This window comes from Carassius auratus, chromosome 50 (genome assembly GCF_003368295.1).
Source record: "Carassius auratus strain Wakin chromosome 50, ASM336829v1, whole genome shotgun sequence".
NCBI classification, from domain to species: Eukaryota; Metazoa; Chordata; class Actinopteri; order Cypriniformes; family Cyprinidae; genus Carassius; species Carassius auratus.
Genome location: NC_039292.1, coordinates 11,031,917 through 11,059,637, shown reverse-complemented (window position 1 = coordinate 11,059,637; position 27,721 = coordinate 11,031,917). Strand labels below are relative to the sequence as shown.

General features: G+C 37.2%; 1 protein-coding gene across 1 annotated transcript in view; it reads left to right on the top strand.

The window, feature by feature from the left end:
- LOC113066994 (death-associated protein kinase 2-like) overlaps nucleotides 1–19,214 on the top strand; it is a 29,410-nt gene extending 10,196 nt beyond the window's left edge. Inside the window, exons 3-12 of the mRNA XM_026239165.1 lie at nucleotides 4,446–4,667; nucleotides 10,072–10,210; nucleotides 11,926–12,055; nucleotides 12,221–12,269; nucleotides 12,357–12,383; nucleotides 13,376–13,528; nucleotides 13,649–13,694; nucleotides 15,983–16,072; nucleotides 17,389–17,460; nucleotides 17,769–19,214. Of these exons, the coding sequence (XP_026094950.1) occupies nucleotides 4,446–4,667; nucleotides 10,072–10,210; nucleotides 11,926–12,055; nucleotides 12,221–12,269; nucleotides 12,357–12,383; nucleotides 13,376–13,528; nucleotides 13,649–13,694; nucleotides 15,983–16,072; nucleotides 17,389–17,460; nucleotides 17,769–17,894 (1,054 nt within the window). The 3' untranslated portion in view covers nucleotides 17,895–19,214. The remainder of the gene's footprint in view (nucleotides 1–4,445; nucleotides 4,668–10,071; nucleotides 10,211–11,925; nucleotides 12,056–12,220; nucleotides 12,270–12,356; nucleotides 12,384–13,375; nucleotides 13,529–13,648; nucleotides 13,695–15,982; nucleotides 16,073–17,388; nucleotides 17,461–17,768) is intronic.
- Nucleotides 19,215–27,721: the final 8,507 nt, after the last annotated feature.

The window sequence follows — 27,721 nt, the reverse complement described above, 5'->3', positions numbered from 1 at the left end:
AGCGGTGCCTCGGGTGTTTGCAGTGTGTATACAGTATGTGTATGCGGTCAGCAGTGAGAGCGCATAAATATAACGCGAAAGCACATTAAAATATTGCACGAGTGCGAATCTCTCTGTTTGCAGCAGATTTCCTTTGCTCTGTCACAAAAGCGGTCGTGCTTGCTCAGATACACGCTGCTTTGTGAGGAGAGAGTGTGCACACTTAAAACGTGTCTCCTCTCACTTAAACTGCATCCTGTTCACTAACAAATTCACTCTATGCTCATGTGTTAGACATGAATTATTTTCGCACGTTTTTATTTCTAGCCTTTTACCGCAGTGAGAACGCTCTGATCCGTCAACATTGGCTCAGAAAAAAGGCGCATCACAGACAGTGTGTGAACCTGGAGTTAGGCATATGCGCACGCTCAAATCGTGATTTTAGGATGTTTTCTTTTAATCGCACAGCCCTAGAATGGACTGGAAATGAACAGAAAATAATTGGCGGCCCACCTGCAATACCACCGCGGCCCACTAGGGGGCCGCGGACCACAGGTTGAAAACCACTGATCTATAGAAAGCTTATAACATTTATATTTATATTTAACATATATATTTATTAATCCGTAGCACTCCCCATCATCACTAAAAATACTAGCAGGTAGAAGAGGAATAGACTGGAGTCTAAAATTAGCCCAGCTACACTGATAACACACACACAAACACACACACACATATATATACACACACACACACACAGCTTATCACAGCCTTATGGAAGCTCTCAGTGGGGTTTCATGTGAAACACAGGAAATACTGTAACTGGGTGCAATCATGGTCTGATAATCTGCTCACTGCGCATTACCCACACGGCCCATTCACAGCGCATTCAGTACTCGATGCATGAACAAGAAGAGCAGGTGTCAAACAGAACTTTAGTCTGAGCATCATATTTTCATATACTTCCCATGTGAGACCAGAGAAAAGGGAACAGGAACGCAGAAGTACAGTACTTTAAAGAATCAAAGACCCACAAAGTTCTTGCATGATATTGTTATCTATAACTGAACTAACTGTCAACATGAAACGTTTATTGTGACATTTAATAGCATGTGACACAACACTGAAACACGCTCCACATATTTCCAAAGTCTGCTGTGGTCAGCTGCAAGACATTCCTACAGATGACCGCGTCCAGAAACCTTGATAAACATCTCGTGCATTTCAGAGTGAAGACATCACCCCCCGTTGCCTGCTGTCTGTTTCCTCTTAATCCCTCTTCTCTGTTATGAGAAGAACTCTGTTATGAGTTCGTCTGGCACCAACACCAGAGGAGTTGGACAGTATTTGCTGGTCACAGCTGAGAGTGAGCCAAGCCAAATGTACGTCCACAGACGTGAGTCATGATGTCAAGTGTGGCTGGATTACTCAGTTTACATGCAGTCCGTCTAGATCTGCAGTCTTGTAAGACTCATAGTAGGATTTAGTCGTGATTCATAGACCCTTCCTAAATCTGTTGACTTCATGTGTTGCCGACCATGTGCATCAGGATTGCATTTCTGTATTAAAGGTCCTATGACATGAAAATTTCACTTTCTGAGGTTTTTTAAGATTAATATGAGTTCCCCTAGCCTGTATATGGTCCCCAAGTTTCTAGAAATTTGAATCGGTGTAAATTGAGGTTTTTCTATCTTTCTCTGCCTTTGAGAAAATGGAAGCTCAAACGGGCTGATCTTGAATCTCCTCGTTGTGACGTTGTAACGAGAATTGTTACCTCCCCTTTCTCTGCTTTGCCCGCCCAAATATTTACATATAATCCAGCACAGGCGTTTCAAACAGACTTTTATGATATGGATTCGACAGCACCGGCACAAACAGTGAGTAACAGTGTTCATTAATGCCTGATCTGTGATCAGTGATTTCTGATGGGTAGCTAATCATTCAAGTTCACACAGACTTTCTTTCTAAATCGTTTAATACTGTTTATGCATCAGTGAATCAAGCCAGTGACTAAACGACCAACTTCACGTTGTTTCTCTTAGTAGCATGAAACAAATCTGTTATTTAAATTGTGATTTAACTAAAGAGAGTGATCAAAGAATGCTCGCTTTTTTCCGGAGCTGTTACACATCGCGAGTATATCTGCACACTTGCCCAAACTGCCGTTACAATGAATGACGCTGTTATGCTGCACAACGGAGCTCTTACTGTATTCATGTGTTTGCTGTTAGCTGTGGTGAAAGCATTTTGTGAGATAACGTGTTGCAATAATGACGAGATCACTGCATCCACGCGATAAACAGACTCTGTCTATTCAATGCTCATCACTGCAGCCTTTCATGTGATGGGGAAAAGATCGAAAAAATTATTATATAATAAACACTTCCATGATTCATTAATCTCGACAGCTGCAATATTAAATATATATATATATATATATATATATATATATATATATATATATATATATATATATATATATATATATATATATATATATATATATATATATATATATATATATTTGAGAGGGGTTCCACATGAACGCATTTTGAATGCAAAGATGTCAGCCAATCACAACAGTTGTGGTTTACTCTGAGTCTCACAGCAGACACGCCCCTTCAAACAGAGCATTCAAGCCAGAGGGCTAATGTCAGGATCTAAAAATGCTTTTTATTTCTAAATTTTAAATGTAAAAATCATACTAACAATATAAGTACACCTAAGGAAACATTACAAAGCATTTAAAGAAAAGGAAATAATCCATGTCATGGGAACTTTAAGATAAATAAAGGAGTATAAACTGAAGTCTGCTGACCATTTTCCCCCTATCTGTTATATTTAGAATTAACTGTATGTCATTGCTGCTGTTTCTATGTGTAAATGACCTCTGTTATTACTGGCCAAGTTAATGAATACTGAGAAGGCCATTACATACAGTAATATTGTACAAAATTTGGGGTCATTAAGTTTCTTGTTTGTTTTTTGTTTGTTTATGTATTTAATGAATTAACTTATTTCCAACTTAGAATAAATAAAATAATACATTAATAAATAAAAAGATAACTTTATTATTATTATTTTTTTGCAATTCAAGTCCTAATTAAGAATTGTATTTTATTTTTATTTTTTTTCTCAGAATTGTGAGATAAAAAGTCACTATCATATTTTTTTATTTTGTGGGGGAAATAAGATTCCATAATATAAAGTAAGGATGCATTTAAGTTACCAAAAGTGACAGCAAAGATATGTATAATGTTCAGAAATGTAATTATTTGAAACTTTCTATCGATAAAAACAAATATAATGGAAATTCAGCTTTACATCACAGGAATATTAAATTACTTTTAAAAATGGATTAAATTAGATAACAATATTATTTCAAAATATTCCTGTTTTTACTGTATTTTTGATTAAAAAATAAATAAAATAAATGCAGCCTTGATGAGCAAAAGAGACTTTTAAAAGCATGGAACAAATCTTACAACTCAAACTTTTAAACAGTAGTGCATGTGCTTTCACTTTCAGAGGTTTATGGATGATTTATTGTTTTAGCAGCTGTTAGATTTAGCATTAAAATGTTTAGTTCACTGATAATACATGTCAACAAGTCTGAAATTATAGTACATGATAATGTGGTTGTTAGGCCAATATCATGGTGATTTGTTGTTAGAATGAATGAAGAATAGATTATGTCTATTTTTTTTTCCTATTGAATGACCCCCTTCAAAACCTTTTCAAACTTTCTTCTTGGCCTGGAATCTGGAATCATGATTCATTATCTGTGCATCCCTACTTAAATCTATCCTTTCTACACACTGTCTACATAAACCAACAGATAACATAAGCAGCAGACATATTTCATGTGTCAGGAGATATTGTTTGAAATGTTCAAAGCGTGTGTGAGGAAGCGAAAGCGTCTTTGATACAGAAGCCGTGGGAGGTTGGGTGGCATTCCTCTTCTCTGTCTCTCCTCTCCCACGCCGTGATCCCAGCTGGCACACGCTTCCCTGTGGCAGGATTCCTCTCAGGCTCTCGCTATGCTAGAAATGTACAAACCATCTTTGTTAGACATATTGCAGCATTAGAGATCCCACACATAATTGTTTGTTCAATGCAACAGCGCAAACCCAGTGGGTTTCACAGTTTAAAAGCCAAATGACTAAATACTGAATATGCATTGATATGTAAACGTTGACGTTCATATGTTAATGTACTTGGGATGTTATATGTATGTACAGTAGTATTGCAAAAGAGTCTCTGTAATTAAACTGCAACAAGCAAAAATTTTTGAGGAAACTATGAAATGATTTACTCCTTCATCCTTAATTTATCCTAAAAAAAAGACAGATACGATGTGAAAGTTTTTTGTACTACTGCATTATTAACCATGTCACATATTAAATGTGATTCATTTATCATCTAAGAACTGAACGTTTTTCTCTGTCTCTCTCTCTTTTACTCAGTGGGCAGTTTGCTATTGTGAAGCGCTGTAAGGAGAAGAGTACGGGTGTGGAATATGCTGCAAAGTTCATAAAGAAGCGGAATAGTCGGGCGAGCCGGAGAGGCGTTCGTCGAGAGGAGATCGAGAGAGAGGTGGACATCCTACTGGAGCTCCAGCATCCCAACATCATCTCGCTGCACGACGTTTACGAGAACCGCACCGATGTGGTGCTCATCCTGGAGCTGTGAGTGAGAACAGGGGCCATATCCTGAACCTTTTTATCTGCTTACCTAAGAAAAAAAAAAAACACCACAATTTAATTTAAGTTTACATGACCACTTCCATTTTTTCTCTACTGAACCCTTTTTCCAACACGAAATTAAATCAATAAAACAAGAAAATAGCGACTTATCTCACAATTCTGAATTTTGTTTCTCACAGTTCTGAGAAAATGTATCTAGTTATAAAAAAAATATATATCTGGGAAATATTTAAATCAGGTCGGCTCACAATTCTGTCGTTTTCTTGCAGTTGCAGTTTATATCTCACAGTTCTGACATTATAACTATTGCGAGTTCATATCACGCAATTCTGAGAAAAAGCCAGAAGTGAGAGATATAAACTTGCAAGTACAATTAAAAAGGCAGACTTGTGAGATGTTTTATTGCAGAAACAAGCTTCCATATCTCTCACCCAGAACTAGAAAAGGCTTTTTACAGCACCTTTAAGATTTCTTGACCTAAATGAAAATCAGTCGAAATATTAGCAGCATTTAAAGGCCATTTTCAGAAATGTGGTAGGAAATCCATTCAAACTATAGCAAACCAGGTGTTACCTTTAAATCAATTTGAGCCACTGCTTCATTTCAAGTGCCAGCCCTCAAAAGACATTTCTCTTTAGTTGACTAATGCCTGCCGCCCTCGTCCAGTAGATCTCCACTTCAGTCTCTTAAGACTTTCTCGAAAGAATGCCGTCTAATAGTCCTGATCTATAATAGCTGCTTCAGCTACCATTAAACATAACATCTAAATCATTGGGTCAGGTCCATTAGTGGGCAAAAAAGATTTCTACATGGTGCAGTCTGCATCCCATTTCACATATTCTCCATCCTAACTAGTATGTGGCATTAGGGTTAGTGCATCCCAAATCATTGTACATTGTAAATATATGCCAAAGGTGCCAAGGTGGCATATTACTTAACTGGAGTTTCCTTATAATGCATAGTTTTATGGCTAATGGAGTTGAATCTATAACACTAACCATTTCATAAAAATGAAATTATAATTGGATATAAATATGATTATAAATTATTGTATTTTAAGTAATTATGGTGTATGTGTCAGGGTTAGGCAAGGAGGAACTCAAGTGCAGACAGGGAATCACAAAACAAGGGGTTTATTTACAAAAAGGGGAAAAACAAAAACCCACGAGGGGGAAAACAACGGCTATGTCAGAAACAAAACAACTTAACAGGACAGGATTGACATGAAAAAACAAACTCTTAAACACTAACTACAAACAAACACTCACATTAATACAAAGACTTCTCAAAGGGGGTTACAAGGGTAAACTTCTCACAAGACTGACCAGTAGGAATACATATGTGAAACAATGAACCGACGCAAGACAGAGCACACTAGGAGATCTAAATAGGGGAACTAATCAAGACACGACAGGTGGCACAGATGGGACAATCAAGACACGACTAGGTTAACAAGGGGGGCGGGGCAAGGGAACGAGACAACACAAGCACATGGCCCAAAGACAAGGCCATGCGCTTGTACACAAAACACGGGTCTGTCATGATCCTGCCTCAAGACTAGGAAAAAAAAATCAAGGACACGAGGGCAGAATCATGACAGAACCCCTCCCTTAAGGAGCGGCTTCCAGACGCTCCTCAAGGGAACATCAAACACGGGACACGACTGACATGACAGACTGGGACACAGACACAAACCAACAAGACATGACAAATAATAACAAAGGCAGACATGAATACACGATGGCAGGGTTAGGGTGACAAATCAAAAAAAACAAACAGGGTGACCAGGGTGGGTGGGTGGTGCAGGAATCTTAGGAGGACAGGACGAAGGCTGACGACGGGGGGTACGGGCAGGTCTGGGTGGTGAGGGGCGGGGAGGGGTCTCGGGACAACTGACAGGGGACATGACAGGAGCAGACAAGGGACGCGGGGCAACACTTACGGGACGCGGGGCAAGACTTACGGGACGCGGGGAGACGACATCTACTGGACACGGGGGGACAACATCTACTGGACACGGGGGGACAACATCTACTGGACACGGGGGGACAACATCTACTGGACACGGGGGGGCCACATCGGCGGGACACGGGGCCACAACGGCGGGACACGGGGCCACAACGGCGGGACACGGGGCCACAACGGCGGGACACGGGGCCACAACGGCGGGACACGGGGCCACAACGGCGGGACACTTGGGACTTCTGGGGACAGGGTCAGGGGACAAGACAGGACTGACGGGGATTTCTAAAATTTGGACAAGACGGGACAAATAATCAGAAAAGGCTTTAGCAGCTAGGACAATTGGCATCTCCTTATGAGATGAAACCGACTGTACAAGAGTCTTTGCTGCAGAGTCGGCCGCGGCTCTCTCCTCCGCTCTCACGACTGCCGACTTGAATACGGCTTTCTTCTTTGCCGCCTCGGGCACGCCAGCGCTCACCGCCGCTGGCTCGGGCACGCTCACCGCCGCTGGCTCGGGCACGCTCACCGCCGCTGGCTCGGGCACGCTCACCGCCGCTGGCTCGGGCACGCCAGCTCTCTCCGCTGCTGGCACGGGCACGCCAGCGCTCACCGCTGCTGGCACGGGAGGAGACAGGGTCACAGGACCGGCAGGCCCCTTCTTCCTCCTCTTCCTCCTCGGGCGCGGTGCAGAGGCTACAGCTGGGTCAGAGGCGGGTTGGGGGAGTTTGGTCTCGGGCAGGGCAGCCTCGGACGCCGAAGACTCTGAAGCTGACTCCCATGAAAGCCTTCTCCCTCGCTTGTTGGGGAGACTTAAGGTAGTGGGAGGTACCTCAGGATCTTGGGAGGGACCTAACTGATCCCCCAGGGTTGCCACGGCCAGGACACGACCCTCCGGGATCGCCGGCAGCTAGGTGGGGACCTCTGGGGCTCCTCCTCTCGCCCGCTCGGGAACGACCTCCCCTGGTCCCCCGGAACACCACAAGGCGAGAGCCCTCAAAACAATCTCGCTGGCTGGCTGATGCCATCCAGCATTGCCTCCTGTCTGCTGAGTTCCTTCGTGGTCGGTTCATTCCGTCAGGTATTGGTAAGGGAGGAACTCAGGTGCAGACAGGGATTCTCAAACAAAGGGTTTATTACAAAAAGGGGAAACAAAAACCCACGAGGGGGAAAACACGGAGCAAGGTAAAGACTAAATAACTAAAACAGGACTGGACTGACAAGATAAACAAGAACTCTAAATACTAACTATAAACACTCACGGTAATACAAGGACTTCAGCGGGTACAGTCTTTGGGCCATGTGCTTGTGTTGTCTCGTTCCCTTGCCCCGCCCCCCTTGTTAACCTAGTCGTGTCTTGATTGTCCTATCTGTAACACCTGTCGTGTCTTGATTAGTACCCCTATTTAGATCTCCTAGTGTGCTCTGTCTTGCGTCGGTTCATTGTCATTGTGATTGTACCTCAACTGTGTCCTACAATTGTGATTGTGTGTGAGATTGTGCTGTACCCGCTGAAGTCCTTGTATTACCGTGAGTGTTTATAGTTAGTATTTAGAGTCCTTGTTTATCTTGTCAGTCCAGTCCTGTTTTAGTTATTTAGTCTTTACCTTGCTCCGTGTTTTCCCCCTCGTGGGTTTTTGTTTCCCCTTTTTGTAATAAACCCTTTGTTTGAGAATCCCTGTCTGCACCTGAGTTCCTCCCTTACCAATACCTGACAGTATGTTATAAATAAGAATACCAATAATACATTTAAAAAGTATTATATATATATATATATTAAATTTTATAATAGCACATCTATAATTTATTAAAATATATAATTAAAAATATATAATATTAAAAATAATTGATAAAAATATATAATAATATAAATTTAAAAATAATTGATAAATTAAAAAAATGATAATGATTTTGCTAGATGATAATAATTACATACATTATGCAAATGACATGGTAGTGTGTCCCAGTACTACTTGATATATATATATATATATATATATATATATATATATATATATAAAACTTATCATATCATATTAATGTACAATGTATAAGTAATATAAATTAATTACATCATATATAATTTTTAAGTTAGAGAAATTTAGCTAGATGGTAACACTTTTATTCACAAATTATATGGTGATATGTCCCGATACTGGCATATTGTTGCTCAAAAATATCATCTTTGCAAGGAAGCAGCATGTGTTGTTGTCTGTTCCCTTGCATCATTTTAAAGTGAACAAACTGCCACACACAGTATCTGTGTGAATGTGTGTGTTTGTACAGTATCTGGCGGTCTGTAGGCCTGTGTGGTTGTCATTCTCTGAGTGTGAAGGGGAAGCTGTAGTAAATGTCAGAGCTCTAGAGTTGCTGGGAGGCCTGGCTCAGGTTTACCCTGTCTGTAATTTGTGCATGCGAGCATAGAAGAACAATTAGGACTAATTGTGGCCTGAATCCAATCAGAGCTATGACTGAATGGACTGGCTGTGATGTTCAGCTACTCTGCATTTTAAGTGATCAAATGCTCAAAAATGAGACATACAGTAGTGTACTTGTTCAGCTGAGCTGATATGCAATTGTACTGAAATGTCTGTGAGTGTATGGAAAAGAGATTTCTGCAGAGCTATGATAAAGTGGTCTGATGTTAATGATAAAAAGAGCTATAAGCTGTTTTAAGTGCTGCTGTGGTTATATGTCACAGTCTGAGAGGAAGTTTACTATTGAGATTAACATCTCTGTCTGTATGTGTGAGTGCACTGGATACAACCTGTCAGGAGAGCTTTTTAGTTTAGACTAATAAATAGGTTTTTAATAAAGATTGTTGATACGATTTCATTAGAAATTATTATTAGAAATATTCAAATAATTACATTACGGTATACAAATGATGTCCAATTCTAAAAGCAATAGCAAGGGTACCACAGGGATGGATGGAATACATTAATATATACAGTAGATAAATTAATTATATAAATTAAAGTCAATAAATATCTATATAAATAAACATGAATTAAATGCATATTATATACATAACATAATATTATACAATATAAATATTACACTGACAAATATATATTCTTCAAACAAAAATATTCAAACAAAAATATACAAATATTATTACATTTTTAAAAAAGATTAAAATGTCATTTGGGAAAATAAATTAATAAATATTAACCTGAATTAATCAGATAAATTAGTAAGTAAATCAGATATATATTAATCAGATAAATATTGAATAGATAAGTATTTGTTTATTTATCAAACAAAAAAATTGTTTAAGAAATGTAATGCTTTATTAGGACCTCAAATTATTATACGCAGAAGTCAGCTTCTTACGGTGAATGGATGCATCTTTGAATATGTCTGTTGGTTTGTGTGTTAGACAGGTAAACCACCTCTAACCATTGGAAATGTAATGTTTTAGTGTTTCAGGAGGGGAACTCTTCGACTTCCTGGCTCGGAAGGAGACGCTGAGTGAAGAGGAAGCCACCGAATTCATCAAACAGATCCTCGACGGAGTTCAGTACCTGCACTCCAAGAAAATTGCACATTTTGACCTGAAGGTACAAAACAAGTTTTGTCCTACGCCTGTCTAAGTGATCCGGAGTCGGTCGTGTAGCTTCCTGTTGTGGAGGCGAGACAGTAGATCACTGGATGTTTGCTTATTTTGCACAAACACAAATATTCGGGATGAAATGTATTTATATGCTATCTGCTATGTAAAGAATAATGGCTGTTTATTCAAATTAATATGTTTATCACACTGAATATTCGTCTTCATTTGTGAATAGGCCTTTTCTCCCAAAGGCACTCAAATATATTAGTTTAATAAGTGATTTGCTTACTTCAATTAGCATTCATAAAAATCCTGTTAAAGATGGCTTCATCTGGAAAGCATCGGCTGTGTACAAACATCTGATGGACCGTCTTTAAGATGTCAGTTTTACATACATTATAAATAATAAACTCCCCCTCTTGCTTAAAACAACATATGAACAAAATGTGTAATTCTATGCTTATGAAAAATGTGTTTTAGCTAATTAGCCAGCTAATTAGGTCACTGGATACTAGCTTGGCTTAGCACAACACACTCTCATGTTCAAAACAACATAACTGATATGTAAACGAAACATGTCCTTCCATGCTCAAGAAAAGTTGTTCATTAAAATTGAATGTAGGTTTAATATAACTTTTATATGGAGATTTACTATAGACACTAATTAGTTAACTGGATTAGCTTATCTTAGCTTAGCATAATACTCAAAGTCTCACACTAAAAAAACATATTAGCATATTAGCATTAGCATCTTTCTTAAACAAAAAAATGTTTTCTGATATTTTAACAAAATGCACCATATCATGCTCACAAAAGGACTGTTTCTAAAAAGAAGCTAATTTAGCTATCAGCTAAATTCTGAGATTTTGCAAGTAGTAAATATTTAGCGTGTTTTCTCGCCTTTCTTTTCACATTGACTGGGAGGCAAATATCTGTACTTGTAAACCCTAGACATGGCACAATTTTTGCGAGAACACAGTGTCCTCCTTCACACTTGAAGTCAGCTGGTGCCTGTTTTCACCTCTTGTGTACGCGGAGGCATTAATATGAGAACATGACAGGTGTTGAGTCCCACGCAACATCCCTCAGAATCACATGAAACCTTCAGCCACTTCATCAGCAAACTACTGAGGTGGAGGTTAACGTGGATTAGCCAGACACACGTATGACAATTAGCATTTACTGAGATGGACTTGAAAAATAGAAAGCTTGTGTACTGTATCTCCATTGCTGTTGTCATTGTCATGAACAACACAAACCAGTTAGCAAGGCTGCAGTGTATTTTGTGAACTCAAGACATTTCAGTTTCACTTTTTCACATTTCAATCAATAATTATTTCCTTCCAGTCACAGAACTGAAGCGTTTCCCACTTGAATGTAGAATTATATATAATAGAACAATCAGTATCCAATTATAAAAATATCAAACATTCCATGCATGGGATTTTAATTTAATTTAATTTAATTTAATGGCAAATAATTGAAAAATATGAATCAGATAAACAAGTAAATAAATAAGAAATTAACAGTTCACATATTCATCATTTGAAATTATAAAGGTAATCAAATGTATAATGAATGACTGGTTCTATGTTGTCATACAGTGACACTTATAATGTCAATAGACATGGGCTGTAAATTTATTAAATTTTAATTGCTTTTGTTTTTACATAGTTTGAGTGACTGCTCATGGTTTTAATTGGCTGTTTATTTGTTTTTCAGCCTGAAAATATCATGCTGCTGGATAACAATGTCCTCCTGCCACGGATCAAACTTATCGACTTCGGTTTGGCGCATAGGATCAAGGACGGAGTGGAGTTCAAAAACATTTTTGGGACTCCAGAATTTGTTGGTAAGTTCAAAAGTTCACGGTGTTAAATGTAGTGACTCATTTTCATATCACTGGAAAGGTACTGATGTGTCGAATTCTGCCGACATTCTCTTCCGTCTTTGCACATACCACATTTGTTGTTTTGAATGAAATGTTTCTGACACCTCGAACCTGGTTTATTTTCAGCTCCAGAGATAGTCAACTATGAGCAGCTGGGATTAGAGGCAGACATGTGGTGAGAACTCTACTTTACATACAGCATGCGTCAATACTTGGCTTTGGCTTAACCATGTGCTCTCTTCCTCCCCTCTGTTTCCTCCAGGAGCATCGGAGTCATCACATACATCCTGTGAGTGTGAATGGAGGAATGTGACAGGACATCCAGACATTCATAGACTTTCATTTCACATGCTGAACAAAAATATATTGATGAAGCAATGTGTTGAATAATGAATGAGAGGTTCTCATAATGAGTCGTCTGCATATTACACAATAACACCCATCATTTCACACCCATTGCCAATGTGAACATAATCAGGCTGTTTTTATTAGTCTTAATAATGTACACGTCTGCAATGGGTGTAACTTTTTATTAAAGAGATGAATATCTTATCGCACACAGGATATTATAGGTCAGTTTGTAGGGCGTTTTTGTTTAGATTAATAAATCTGGCAATAATTTTGTCGATTTTAGATTATTTTATATCTTAACTTCTTTATTTGACATAAACATCACCTAAATTTTTATATAATAAAATAAACAATATATAAGTTAGAAAAATAGCTTAAAATGCCATGGGGCATTTAAAATGTCATTTATTTGAAATGTAATTAAAAATTTAATCAAATATGAAATGAAAATAATTTATTTGAAATATAAATAAAAATGTAAAAGTCTTTGCTGAATAAAAAGTATGAATGGCTTTCCAATAAAAGGTAAGAATTATTACATAAATCAGTATTAATAAACAAATAAATAGAAATTATTAAATAAATAAACGTATAATTAAATAAAAACTAAATAAATGGGGAGATATATTAATACAAATGAATGACAGAAATTATATAAATATGGAATCAACAGTTCACATGCTCATATATACTTAAAAAATTGTAAAGGTAAATAAATATAGCAATAAACCATTAAAGTAAATAATGAAAGACAGGTTGAGCCTTAGGCTGTCAGACAGTGGCACCCATACTGTTACACCCATCGCCATTATGAACATAATTATGGCATTTGACGACTGTCTGATATGTGAACTTTGGGAGCATGTGTTTGGATTAACAGGAAGTTCAGTGTGCTTCTACATAGGTCAAGTGTTTGTCTTTCTGTTTCAGATTAAGCGGGGCATCACCGTTCCTGGGCGACTCCAATCAGGAAACTCTTGCAAACATCTCAGCATTGGACTTCGAATTTGATGAGGAGTTCTTCGGCAGCACCAGTGAACTGGCCAAAAGCTTCATCAGACAGCTGCTGGTGAAAGATACCAGGTGAGAGGTCAAATCAGGCTTCAGCATAACTTCAGGGCCTTTTTGGGAGATTCTTTTCTTAGTTTCTTTACTTTTTTTTATTTACTTTCAAAGTTTGCTTTGTGTTTGTTTTCTTTGCAGAAAGAGGCTTAAAATACAAGACGCTCTCAACCACCCCTGGATTAAGGTAACCACTTGGATTAAGTCAGAAACATGCACAGTCGAAAGCATGTTTATCTACTTTTATGTGGCTTTTGTGAAATAAATGCTTCATACTGCCATTATAACATACACAAGTGTTTACTCTGCTGTTGTGTACAGAATAAACTGACCTCAGGCTTCACACACTTCATTAAGACACATATGGCAGCAAAACTACTGTAAACCTCTTCTACTCTATATGAATTGTTCGGTTAAATGCAAAGTTCACCCAAAAGTGAAAACTGTTATCATTTACTCACCCTCATGTGTTTCAAACCTGTAAGACTTTCTTTATTTCTTCTGTGGAACACAGACAGATGTGTCTCAGTGTTTTATTTTTATCTGTTAAGATTTGTAACGACACAAGGGGTGAATAAATGATGGCTAATACGTAATCTTGGTATTGCCATGTTGGCCAACTACTATATGCACATATCAATGCACGTCTTCATCATGGAAGCCATCGCATGTTGATGAATTCTTCTAATCGACGACTGATTCCAGTGTGTATCATGCTCTTCACCTCATCCTAACATCCTGAGACCAGCATTAACTCCACTTCCTCCTGCCTGGATCAGCTGCTTACCTGTGCACGAGTCGAGTGTTTTGTCTTCCTGGTGAATAATCCAACTAGCTTCTTACTCATTCTTCCTCCTAATTTCTCTATGCGAAGACCCACGAACAGCCGGAGGACAACAGCGCCACCGTAGAGACGCAGATGACAGTGGAATCTCAGCAACTGAAGACCAAACGCTTGAAAGAGTACACCATTCAATCCCATTTCAGCATGCCACACCACAACACCGATATCAACTTTGAGAGTTTCACCAGCGTTCTGGAGGACATCTCGTTGGTGGAAACGGGTCTCGAAAATGTGGTTCAGAATCGTGAATCCCTTCAGGATGGCGTTGAGGCTCTTCTTTCCATCTACTGTGAGAAGGAAGCGTGGTATAAAGAGGAAAGCGAACGCATTCGGCAGGAGCTCTCGCAGGTGCGCTATGAGTTCCACAAAGCAGAGGAGTTGAGTAAGGCCTCCAGGAAGACTTGAGGACAACCGAAGCCAGCTTAGCCAGCATCGACAGTCGCTACCTGACTAGAGAAGCCCACCTGAGCTCCCTCAGACAACAACAACGAGGTGAACGAGGCCCTGAAGGAGCTGCTGAGCAGGGCCTGTGGTGGCAAACTGTAAAATAAAAAATAAAAAAATTTGTTCCCCCATATTTTGGGTGATATTTGAAAAGCATTAGTAATATAATTAAAGGAAAAGTCACTCAAAAATGAATATTTTGTTTTCATTTACTCATCCTTACGTCGTGAAATGGATGAATGTGCAACCAGCAAGTCAGAATAATGCAACAAACATTGCTACCTTGTTAATATATTCAAGAGCCAAGCTAATAAGGTTTATATCCCAAGACTTAAATTAATATTAAAAGATCATTATCTCAACAAAACATTCTTTTTAGACACTTTTGAGACATGTTTGGATTTAAAAGTACTGTAGTACCTCAAAAATCTGAGTTTTCTTTGTGTTGTTTATTTGTAACTTGTTTTGTATTTGCTTGAATTGTCATGGGCACGCTGGTGCACTACAGCAGTCATCAACATACTTTTGAATCCACGTTTTTCATCAGTGTGGCTGTGCTTCTCAGTGTTATTTAAGATTTCTTTCATTAGTAAAAAGTTGAAACGATGTCAGCCTTCATGATTTCATTCCATCTGTATGCATGAGTTGTTTTTCTTTCGGTTGCAGATGCCATAAAGATGATTTTGGCCATAAATTGTAACTTTCTTTGTTTTCGTTTTACTATATTTTAAAAGTTCTCCAATTTATTTGTGAATGTACCTAAAGCACTACATGCCCATTGCCTGTTTTTTTTTTTTTTTTTTTTTTTTCTTGCACATGTACTTTAGTGTATATTACTCTTACTTTATACTTTAATTTCTATTGGAAAATCATATTTGTTATATGTATTGATTTGTAAACTTCAGCACTTGTTGTTTTCTCCAGCATGTCATGACCGGATTGATGTAAACACTGATGTTATTTCTTTCCATACTGAATAAAGCACTGGAATGATGTTACAGTACATACTGTACCTCACACTGATTATTAGTCTAGCAGCTGGCTTTGGTGCATTGTTGGAAAGAGAGAGATGAAGTGTACTCAGTCCCTTGGGGTGTGTTTCATGGAACTTGTGAAATTATGTGCTAAGGCATCACTTCTATTACTTATATTGAACAGTTATGACAGTGTGATTGTTTTTCCTTTAGCCTGTAAACCCCAGACAAGCCCTGGTGCGACGACAATCTGTGGTGAACATTGAGAACTTCAGGAAACAATACGCCCGGAGGAGATGGCAGGTAGGACTCATGAATTTGCCATCAATCTCCTAAATGGTTATGGAAATGGTGTTATGTATGTCCCCAATAAATTTTTACACATAATTTGAATATGTTTCCCCGCACTTTCTGTTCATTCCTGTTGTGATGTAGGGAGTGGGGCAGTGGCCTTTTTGATTTTTCTCATTCAGTATTAATTTTGGACACAAAGAACAAGAATAATGACTCTAATTGTGACATGATGCAATTATATTTCATAGCTAAGGCATTTTTTTACATTGTAGGTTACATAGTTTTATTTATTTATTTTATTATTAAGTATCTATGCTCTAATGCTCAGCAAGGCTGTATTTACGTCATCAAAAATACTGTAGAAGCATTATTATTGTGAAATATTATTACAATTTAAAATTAAATTTTTCTATTCCAGTATATTTTACTAATTTTTTGTTCCTGTGATGCAAAGCTGTATTGTCTTCCTTCTGAAGTCATTCTAATATGCTAAAATGGTGCTCAATAATAGTTCCTATTATTATCAGTGATAAAAACAGTTGTGCTGCTTAATATTTTTATAGAAACAGTTACACTTTTCAGGATTCTTTGGTTAAAGTTCAGAAGTGTCACAGTGTCTGGTCTGTGTTTCCCTGGGTGTCCACTAGTGGTCTCACTTCCCCATAGGCACCCCACTGCAGGCACTACATTTCCCACAAAGCCTTGTCCCTTCATCACGGTTAATTGCACACCTGTTAATTGCACTCAGCTGTCTGCACTTTGACCGTCTTCACCCATCTATATTATCGGTCTGTTTTCTATCTGTGTGATGGAGTCCTTCTGTAGCGAATGCACACCGGAAACGAGAGATCCAAAAGCAGTGTTTTAATAGGGTAATCCAAAAAACAGGCAACTGGTCATAACACAAAATCAGTCCAGAAACAAGAACAACACAAGAAAGCCGGGTGACAGAAAACAAGGACTTCATGACACAGATAGAAAACAGACCTGTTATATAGATGGGTGAAGCCGGTCAAAGTGTAGACAGCTGAGTGCAATTAACAGGTGTGCAATTAACCGTGATGAAGGGACAAGGCTTTGTGGGAAATGTAGTGCCTGCAGTGGGGTGCCTATGGGGAAGTGAGACCACTAGTGGACACCCAGGGAAACACAGACCAGATACTGTGATAAGAAGAAGATAACATTTTAAATGTCCTTACTGTCACTTCCTTTAAAGTTAATTTCTACCAAAATATTTATTAAAAAAATCTTACTGTCTCCAAACTTTGGAATATTTGTGTTTAGTCTAAAACTTGACTTGAAATTTTCTCCCTGCTCTCCAATAGCTTTCTATCAGAATCGTGGCCCTCTGCAACCACTTGACTCGCATGATGAAGAAAGGTCACTCCAAACCACAGGTATTTCATGAATCCTGCTCAGTAATACTCCATTAATCACTTCCAAGAAATATAACTGTCTGACTGTAGTACGTCCAGCAGTCTCCAGGCGAATCATGAAATAACATGAGCAGATAAACCACACTCTAAAAAATGCTGGGTTAAAGACCTCCCAGTGCTGGGTGAACTATGTACATACTGGTTATATTTAACCCAGCATTTTTTAGCGTGCATGAAAGTGCCTCTGATGTCTTCCCAAGATCACATATTCTGGCATGTTGGTATCATTCAAATCTTGTTTCAGGAATGCATGTCAATATCGTTTACAGGACAAACCCGAAATGGGCTATGAAAGTCGAGCAGTGGCCGTGTTCAAAAGAGAGTGTGACAGCGATCAAGAGGAGGAGGTGATCATGAGGAGACCCCAAACCAGGAAAAGAAGTAACACTTCCTGAAACTCCCTGCTGCTGCTTCAACAGACCACAATAAAAACATCCCAGCTGCATGCTGGTTTAGAGGAGAAACAGCAGCGCGTTTGCCGTTTCCAAATGCACACAAGTTGAGTTGTTTTTTAGAAAGTGTGTTGAGGTCTGAATGTGGCTTGTTTGTCTTCATAAAGATGCATGTAAACATGATGCAAGAAGTGCAATTGTGGCAAATATAGAAAGAAAACATTTGTTCAGGTTTTAAAGCCAGGTATAAATGTATTAATGTACATAGAGGGATGAGTAAGAGTTTACTGGATATATTACAAGTTTGTATGTAAAGTTTATTTGTATGTTTATATTCACCGTTACTTGCACCACTTTGCCTTAATATGTGCCACAACACATTCACTTTCTTTATTAAAATGTCTTGAGATTTAATTGGACTTTCAAAAGTGCATGACTGATACAGCCATCTTCATTTGTTCTGTATGATATTTGTTAATTTTATGTTTATTGTTTGTGGCGCAAAGTGTTGTCTCAAGTTGTGATCACATTTACTGTCGTTTGGCAAAAGATTACCCCGCTAAGATTTCGCAACAGGTTAAATTTTCTCATGCAAATTAAGAAAGCTGTTTGGTTTGAAGATGACTTTTGTATCAGCCAAGCTTTATATATTGCAACTATTAACAATTCACAATGGACTTTTTTTGCCTGCGAAAATTCGCAAACGTGATCAGGTATTTGCATGCAAGTGAAAGATTTCTTCATGCAGATTATGCATCGGGCTTAAATTTGTCACGGAAATGTATCGCTATGACTCAACAGAAACCCAAAAGAAAACAGCTTGGTTTAAAATTTCGCTAATGTTACTTAAGCTTTTTAAGTTTGCATTTGGCAGCGCAAGTCAGTGCAATATGGGCTGGATTTGAAATCCAGTTTAAAACAGTGTAATACTCAATGTGTTTGCTCTTAAGTGTATTAAAATTCGGTCACTTCTCAAGCCTGTGTCGACAATGTCCTGTAAAGCTCTCAAGATATTAATAATGTACCAGATGACATACATTTTGATTTCAAAAACGTGTTTCTTTTGGCATGTCTGAACCTCTGTCAGGGAAGGACGAGTGGGAACTGTTGGGTTGTGAAAAACTATCATTTGGGACATTAAGGTACTTGAGATGTTTCAGGACTGTGCCATCTATTTGTCAAAAATTTAAAGAAAATCACAGGTGCTCATATGCAAATTGTTTGTAATACAGTGCCTTGAGCTTGAATATTATTGTTGGTATGCTTCACATATACCACCATCAGAAGAGGTTGTATTCTAAATAAATGTATTCTGAACAATGGGTTTATAAATGAGAGGGCTCAAACATTCTCATACCAATTTCATTAAAACATTGTTAAAAAGACTGCATATTTATACGTTACATACATGTTTACTTATTTGTTTATGTGTAGAAACAGGACTATGCATGTTAATGTACAAATACATCACTTCCTGTGCATCAGTCACATGATTGGTGTTAGAGGATTAAACAGTATTGTTTACCTGTAGAAAGATTTATACCAGAAGTGGAAAATATTCATGAAATATGCCTAAAAAAAAAAAAAAACACCTCAAATCCATTTATTTTATACTCTTGATATGACACTGTACTTGTGTTGTTCAGTTAATGTGAAATTTAAAAAGAAAGTTTACTAAGAATAAAAAATGCCCCTTTTATACAAAACAGTATAAATAATAAATGATTCATATATTTATTGATGTTCTTGTTTGGTTATTTATGATCCACTAATAAGGCCAGGAAATTGTAATTGAATATGAATTGCATTAAATCTTCACGAGGCGCATCCTGGGATGCTTTTTAATAATAAAAAATAATAATACACCTACATTTTTGGTTAAGAATGTATTTGTCTGCACAGTTTCAAACCTTTTATTTTATTTTGTTGCATCTTTTATATCGAGATTTTTAAGATTTTTTTAGTTAAATCTGTCCAAACGGTTGACTGCTGTTGTACACATATAGGGTTAATTGACTAGGTTGTCATTCAGGTTGACTGACTGTAATCAGATCTTTTGTGTCACTTTCAGTCTGTTGGCAAAAGAATTTTGTCCACATGTTTTATAAGAGCAGTGTTATTTAGGTTCAGTTAGGCAGGATGCAGATGCAGGTAAAACTGGACCTGGACTACAAATAAATTGTCGTTACAGAGTAGGCCAGTGGTAATGTGAAAGCAGCTGGAAGAAGTAAACCAGTTCTTTATCTCATCTGCCTAATCAGTCATACCTTGCTATTTATATGATGAATGTTTTAGTAACATGTTGCAATGCGTTTCCACTTATTTCACTCATAATAATGAGCTGAACTTTGCCAAGTGTGCCAATAGTGTTCAGACCAGGGCCCTACATAATCAATAATCATTCATTATCCCTTCCGATTTGTCCTGGTAATGTACTATTATGCCCAGCCAATGTCATAATGTCACTAACATCACAAATGACTCACATTATTGGATTGGTTACTTTTCTTTCATTGAATATCTTGTAATTCATAGCCTTTAGAAATGCATCTGGCATGTTATCAATGAAAGAGTTTACTATCCTATTTATATGATAAGAGCATTGGGGTGGAGCATTTCCGCATTGTAAGTGTGTCATGTCATTTTTGTTTTGAGAGGAGTTCTTTTATATTCATTCAGAAATTTGGATTTAGGCTTGTTGGTATGCATGCACATTTCCACAGAAGTCTGTCTGCATCTATAATAACCGCTGAATCTGTTACGTTCCCACAAACTTTGAGCTGCTTTTTGGCCTTAAATATCAAATTTCTGATGAATTCTGAAAGAAATCAGTTATTGTGATGATATCTCCTTAGCTTATCTCAGATATGTTTCCAATGTGCTGTTTTAAACAATCATAGCATCATTAGAGCAACTATTAACTGGCCTCGGATCAGTTTTTACAGGTATAATGATGTAACTGATATCTGCTTATGAACAAAAGATCAATTGCAGTTTCTGGAATGTTTTGCGTAAGCTTAAACTGTAAGGTGGATCACAAAGGAGATTTCATTGCTTCTGTGGAAATATAACATTGCCTCAGGTCATTATAGTCCTAAAACTATGAGTTAGTGTTTACACAAGAACTTGTATATATTTCCACGAATCGTTTACATGTGACATTAGAGATCTAGGCCAAACACAGGCTATAATTACCTAAAAGATATAGGCCACCTATATTTCCATTCAAACACAGTCAAAACTCTGAAATGAAATGTTAACCTACCGAGATAAACAAATGTCAAATTGCCTTATACAAATATTATACAAATATAATATAGCCTATTTGAGCTCTCAGAGACTGCAACAATAATTACTAAAATGATAGGCCTATATTTATGACATTACGTAAGTCACGATCATACGTCAGTACACAGAAGTGTGATAATTGTAATGACAGTGCCACCTACTGGATAGAAACTCTCTTATTTCAGTACACTGATGCATCAGTACTAGGGCAAAAATGAACAGGTTTATGAATAAATGTCATTATGTTTCATAATTGTGTTCAATATGTTCAGAGGTAGGACTGTTTTCCTTGCAATCGCATAGGCCTACTTGCTTTTTTTAACAAAATGGGGTTTTGTCTTAGCATCTCACTTATAAACAGGTAGAACGAAAAATGATGTCAAATGTATATTATATAAATAGCGGAAAATCTAGCATTCATTGACAGGAATGCATGGATTAATAAACATAATTTCTAACTGTTTTTCAGTTCTTATTGGTTGTCCCCAGAGTCTTTTTACAAAAATGTTTGTTTTTAAGATAAACATACCTCACTTATGTCTTTTTTTTGTTGTTGTTTAGTTTAATCAATATTTTTAACATATTTAATGTAATTTATGATCTGAAGACAGTTGTTAGCATATTAAGTGTTAATTAAGGTATGACATAATTTTGACCAAACCAGAAAGAATTCAAATATTCGTGCTGAAAACTTCTAGCAAAGGGATATTTTCATATATATTGCCTCGTTTCCAATTTCCAGTTTAGTGAAAAATCTCTGCAGTACCAGAAGACTTTCTGTTCAATAATGTTTAGCACCGAGAAAAATGTCTCCCTCTGTTGGACAAAAATGGGCGAGCCGGCGAGGTGCATGATTAAATCACTGAGAGGTTTCCCGCCGTTCTTTAAAGTCCGAATTTCTGCAGGTTTCTACAGGGATATCATCGTGAGAGTCGACTTCAGCTGATAAAACTTCGCTCTCGTCGTGTGTAGCAGTGTTAACAAGGTAATTCAAAATTGGTCGCGGGTTTCAAAAAATAACAGCATAAAACATTCACATTCACAGATGCCTCACACGTTGTCCTTGACCAAAACCAACGGATTCATCCCAGAAAAGACTATTAGGCTACATAAGATTGTTTTAATAATTGTATGATGTGTTTCTGAAAAGGAAAAAAAAATTTTTAAGGATGTAGAGCTGTTGGTTCAGAAGTGTTTATTTCACACCAGGCAACGACCAAATACAATGGAACTGTTGAACAGAATATGGCGAGCAGCTCATATGTAGCTGCACAGGATCTCTGGGAAACACTTGCCTGATCCAGATCGAATTAGGCCACACTGCAAAACTCTTACCATCTGGACGTGGGCAGCATGCTAGTAAGCAAATGTTACATTTGGAAAGCACAAAATCCCACCAATGTACTAAAACAGCCAGTTCCAACAAATGCTGAACAAATCACCCTGTTACATGTTTGTTTTAAAATAGTGAGTTCATTTAAATAGACCATGTTTGATATGCCTTATATGTTATAAGGTTTATCAGATTTCTGAAAACAGCATATTTTATTGGAGGTCAATGCAAGGAAAGAAGTTTGTATTAATTTATTATTGAAGGCAAATAACTGTTATCTTTAGAAGTTCACCAAAAATAAAATAAACAAATAATATATATATATATATATATATATATATATATATATATATATATATATATATATATATATATACATACACACAATTTACTAGTCCACCAGCTAATTGGTAGTTGAATGACTACTTGTCTGTCATTCCTATTACGGTACATATCAAAAAGTGTGTTTGGCATCTTCATTTACATTCAACAGATTGAAATTGATATCAGAGTTGGATATGTAGATGGTTGAGTGCTGCTGAAATACATAAAGATGAGGAGCTACTTGTCATTAATCATGCATGACATTCTTTGGCTCAGTGTGTGTGATCATTAGGTTGGTTTCTGGTCAGATGACGGCATTGAGGAGATGAATTCCTGGAGGGCCCTCTCCATTATTCATTCAGGACTTGTGTGTGTGTATCCTATTCTTAGAATAGAAGCCTAATGGACATGTCTGCTCAGGTCGCTCTGTTCCCTACCTGTTAATGCGTCACGTATTGGTGGGCTAAATTTGCAAGACTGGGATCAGTTTTGTTTGACTTGTACTGGCTCAAACGGTGATTTAGATAATCTGAAAAGTAAAATAAATTAGCCCAAAAAGCAGCTACAGAGACTTGGTTTCATTGATAAACAACCCCTCCCTGGACACTTGTCCAGAAGGTCAGTTTCAAGACACTGCGGTCTTCCTTTCCTATTAGATTACAATTATTGACCCAACCGGAAAAGTGAATAATTGTTTTCTCAATAGTATTGATTGAGTTCTTTCTCTGGCAGGAATGGGGTGGAAGCCATATCTAAGGCATTAGATCTCTTGCAGATCGTTAGACTTTGATTAAAGGCATGACTGTGAATCTTGGGGCAGGAGTGGTGGAAACACCAAAACATGCCCTAGAAAGGTAAAATGCCCAATGTTTGCTTCCAAAAGTGTGCTCTCGTTCACTGCAAAAAAGATTTATCAATGTTGTAAATCAAGTTTGGAGTATGATTTACAAATTATTTCAGGCTTTTTACTTGTTATGTTTTGTGAAATATAATAGCAAGAATAATTAGAGAAATGGCAAATGACACATAATTGAATAAAACATAAGAATTGTATGTTCATGTTGTATGTTTGTAAATTATTCCATTCCTTTTTTACTCACAACTTATACAGTGTCCCAACTTTATTGGAATCAGGTTTGGATACTGTAATAAATCCATTGACAATTAGCTCTGCATTATTCATTTACTTAATTTTTTACATAGTGATAACTTGAAAAACACATAAAACAGTAAATTGTTGAAATTGTGTGTTTAATGTCTTCATGTTTCTTCAGTTCAAATGTTTCTGCTTTTTTATTCAGCTGACAGCGAAAGCTGGATGCCTTTGTCCATATAAGAGATTTTCTGGCACATCAAGGGTTCGAGTCTCAGGCCGGCAATAACACGACTGAGGTGCCCTTGAGCGAGGCACCGGACCCCCAACTGCTCCCGGGGGAACCGCAGCATAAATGGCTGCCCACTGCTCTGGCTGTGTGTTCACTGCTGTGTGTGTGTGTGTGTGTGTGTGTGTGTTCACTGCTGTGTGTGCACTTTGGATGGGTTAAATGCAGAGCATGAATTCTGAGAATGGGTCACCATACTTGGCTGTATGTCATGTCATTTTCACTCTTATATTTCACTCTAACAGTAGTCAAATAGTTGAAACATTAAGCATTAAGCCTAGTCATTTATTTTATATAATTCTTACTTGTTTAAGTAAAAATATTTCCACTTTACTGAGCAAACCTTGTCAACCGTCCCTTTGCGCCAACTGGTGGTGATTTTGTGAACGAGATCCATGTTTGCCATAGGCATTTTGGTTGACTACCTACTACACAGTTGTTTTTCTCCCTGAGAGCCTCAGACTTTCAGACACACAACTTCAGTCCAATCAGGATATTCCCATGAGGGAGGAAGAGCTAAATTGGTATAAATAACCATGAGTCAGCCTTCTCGACCCAGTCCTGTCCTCACTCAGGCTTCTCTGGGAGATAACTTTGTGACTTTGTGCTCTTTCTGAAGACCTGTGACGACCGACACGGGCTGTGCTGACGTCATTGAGCACGAGTTGTTGGTTGTGTGCTCTTTTAATTGGTCTCTGGTGACATTCAGTACTTTGAACACATTCAGCTTAAGCATTAAAAGCACCTTGACTTGGTAAGTCATAAAAAAAAATCTTATTATCTACTTGAATTCTCTATTTAAGTGAGAAGATACTCATATTATAAAATGAATCATGTTAAATCATAAATTATTTTCAAAGGATTTGAGCACTTTACAATGAGGCTGCATTTGATAGACCCATTTTTGATGTCCCATTTTTAAGCCTCATGTAACTCTTGTACCAATATTTTATTTCTCTTTCTTTCTCTTTGCGCTTCATTGGATTACTCTTTGGATCAGAGCCCATTATAAACACAATGACATCACAACTGAAGCTAAAGTCAGACTTCAAAACCTCCTTTATTAAAAAGGTTGCTTCTTTTATAGAATCGCAGTTTAATATACATATCTGCCATTAGATTTCTCTGACAAAAGTGTAAACATTATGAGCCTTTGTCTCAAAACATCATTTTCTTTGGATATCCCAGTCAGCCCAACCCAGCAACCTACAGTATAGTGTGAGTTTGGGGCGGGGCTAATCGTTTATTTGACACATGCCACTAACTCTTCTATCTTTATGACAATATTGACCTATAATGAATGTACTAATGTGCTTATTAGCATTATAGTTAATTATTATCAACACAACTTCCGTAGCAATTTAGCTGGCGTAATATACCACTGATTTCTTCAAAATATAATTAAAATTCAGCATTCAAAAATTACTGTTATTATTCACTCTTTCAATTACATTATAAATTTATTAAAAGGTGGGTCAGGCAAGCATGACTCTCATTTCTTCAGAAAATGTAGGCATCATTAAATGAATTAATAAAAGTATTATACAAATAAAATGTTATTGCATTGTATTTATTAAAATGTAAATTAAACAATTAAAATTGGGGGGGAAATGGAATATTAATAAATAAATAAAAACGAATTAATAAAAGCTATTAAAGTACTTTTTTACATGTGTGTACTTTAACAAGACTTCGCTGTAAGGAGAAAAAAATGCAGAAGTAAAAAAATGTTAAAGGTTATTTTCTACCAGAAGATTGACCTTTACATTTTTGGACATTTCCTTAAACACTAAAACACTACACAGTATAATGCATAATTCAAAATACAGGTGAAACACCTATGAAAAATCAGTATGAAAAATTAATATTAACACAGTGAAGTTTATAAGAACATCAGGTACTGCTGTGCACGTAACAGTAGGAATCATTTCAAGAGAAATAGGGAGCAGTTACAATGTTCTGAAGGCAAGGTGTGATTATTGCAATGGCAATGGTTATTTTTATATCTGATGGTTCAGTTATTTAGTGCCCCTCTGTGAAAATGAGATCATTATCTGTGTGGTGTGGATGAATTACCTGTTGAATTACTAACAAGTTAATGAGCAATTTACTAAGTGCGTGGGCACAATGCTTCTCGCCTCACATATATGAGGACAAATAGGTGTTATTACTCAAAGAAAGGCAGACGTTCAGAAAGGACAAATGGGTTCACTGATATTTTCTTTTAGAAAATGACATTCAAAGCATGTTTTAGTATAACTAGCTGAGTTTTTTTTTTTTATTATCAATGTAAGGGTTACTAATATAATTAGTAATCATCAACAGTGGGCTAGCAAAATGACCAAAATAGTATTGATCTCAAATGGTATAATGGTATATAACATGATTTCATTAAATTCAACATTAAAAACACATGAAAACTGTGTGTGCCCATAGTCTTCCTCACACCAACAGCCAACAAAATGAATCAGCTGCAGCAAAAATGCTATAGAAGTAAATCTTCACCAGCCTACACAACCATCATTCTGCTTCTTTTTCATCATTTGTCTTTGATGTGGATTGATATACGAGCTTTGGGCTTGTCCTTCTTTGGCATAAAACCCAACGAGTCTTGACTTTAAGTCCTGTGGTCTTTCTGAAGTCAAAGTATCAATTTTAATGTTACTTTTGGCTTTGACTCTGTTAAATGATGACTTTCACATATTCTTATGAATGAGTAGAACTTTTCCTGTCTCCCCTTCTGAAATACAAACGCAACTGGAGTTACTTAAATAGATGAGTGGCTAAAGCCAATGAGCCTCACTGTTGTTAAATAGCAGAGCCAGTCTATTCTAAGACTTTTAACAAAAAGACACAAAAGACACAAGTGAACTTGCCTTGGTTTACTTTATGATTTCTCTCGCACTCAGATAATGTGAGTATCATGACTTGTATCTTACAGAATCTGTATTTCGAACATCAGAGGAGAAGTGACCTTTACTGAAGTTCCATCCATTTATTGGTGTTGCTGTGGTGAAGTGAATATCAAATGAGCAATTTCAACTGACCTTTCTCCTAAAAACTGTTGTCTCGCAGAATAAAAGTGTTTTTTTTCTTTCTGCCAAACTGCCATCATCAGTTGATTTACAATGTTCAGTTTATGCAAACATCTGAACCTGAGCATGTCATTCTTCCTCCTATTTAAATTAACTTCCCCCTGTTTACTTAGTTTGGACTAAATGTGTATGGAAACAGCAAAAGAAAACGAGACTACATCCCTCACATGACAGAAACTGAACTAATCTGGGCTGGACCAGACCTACACAACTCCTACTGTTAATCTACAATCTGTATATTTAAAAAAAAAAAAAAAAAATATATATATATATATATATATATATATATATATATATATATACACTTTCAGCGATTCACTATGAATCACTAACTACAAGACGCCATCCGCCAGCACTGTGGAGAATCAACAACTGGCAGACGATCTGAATGAGTTCTACTGCTGGTTT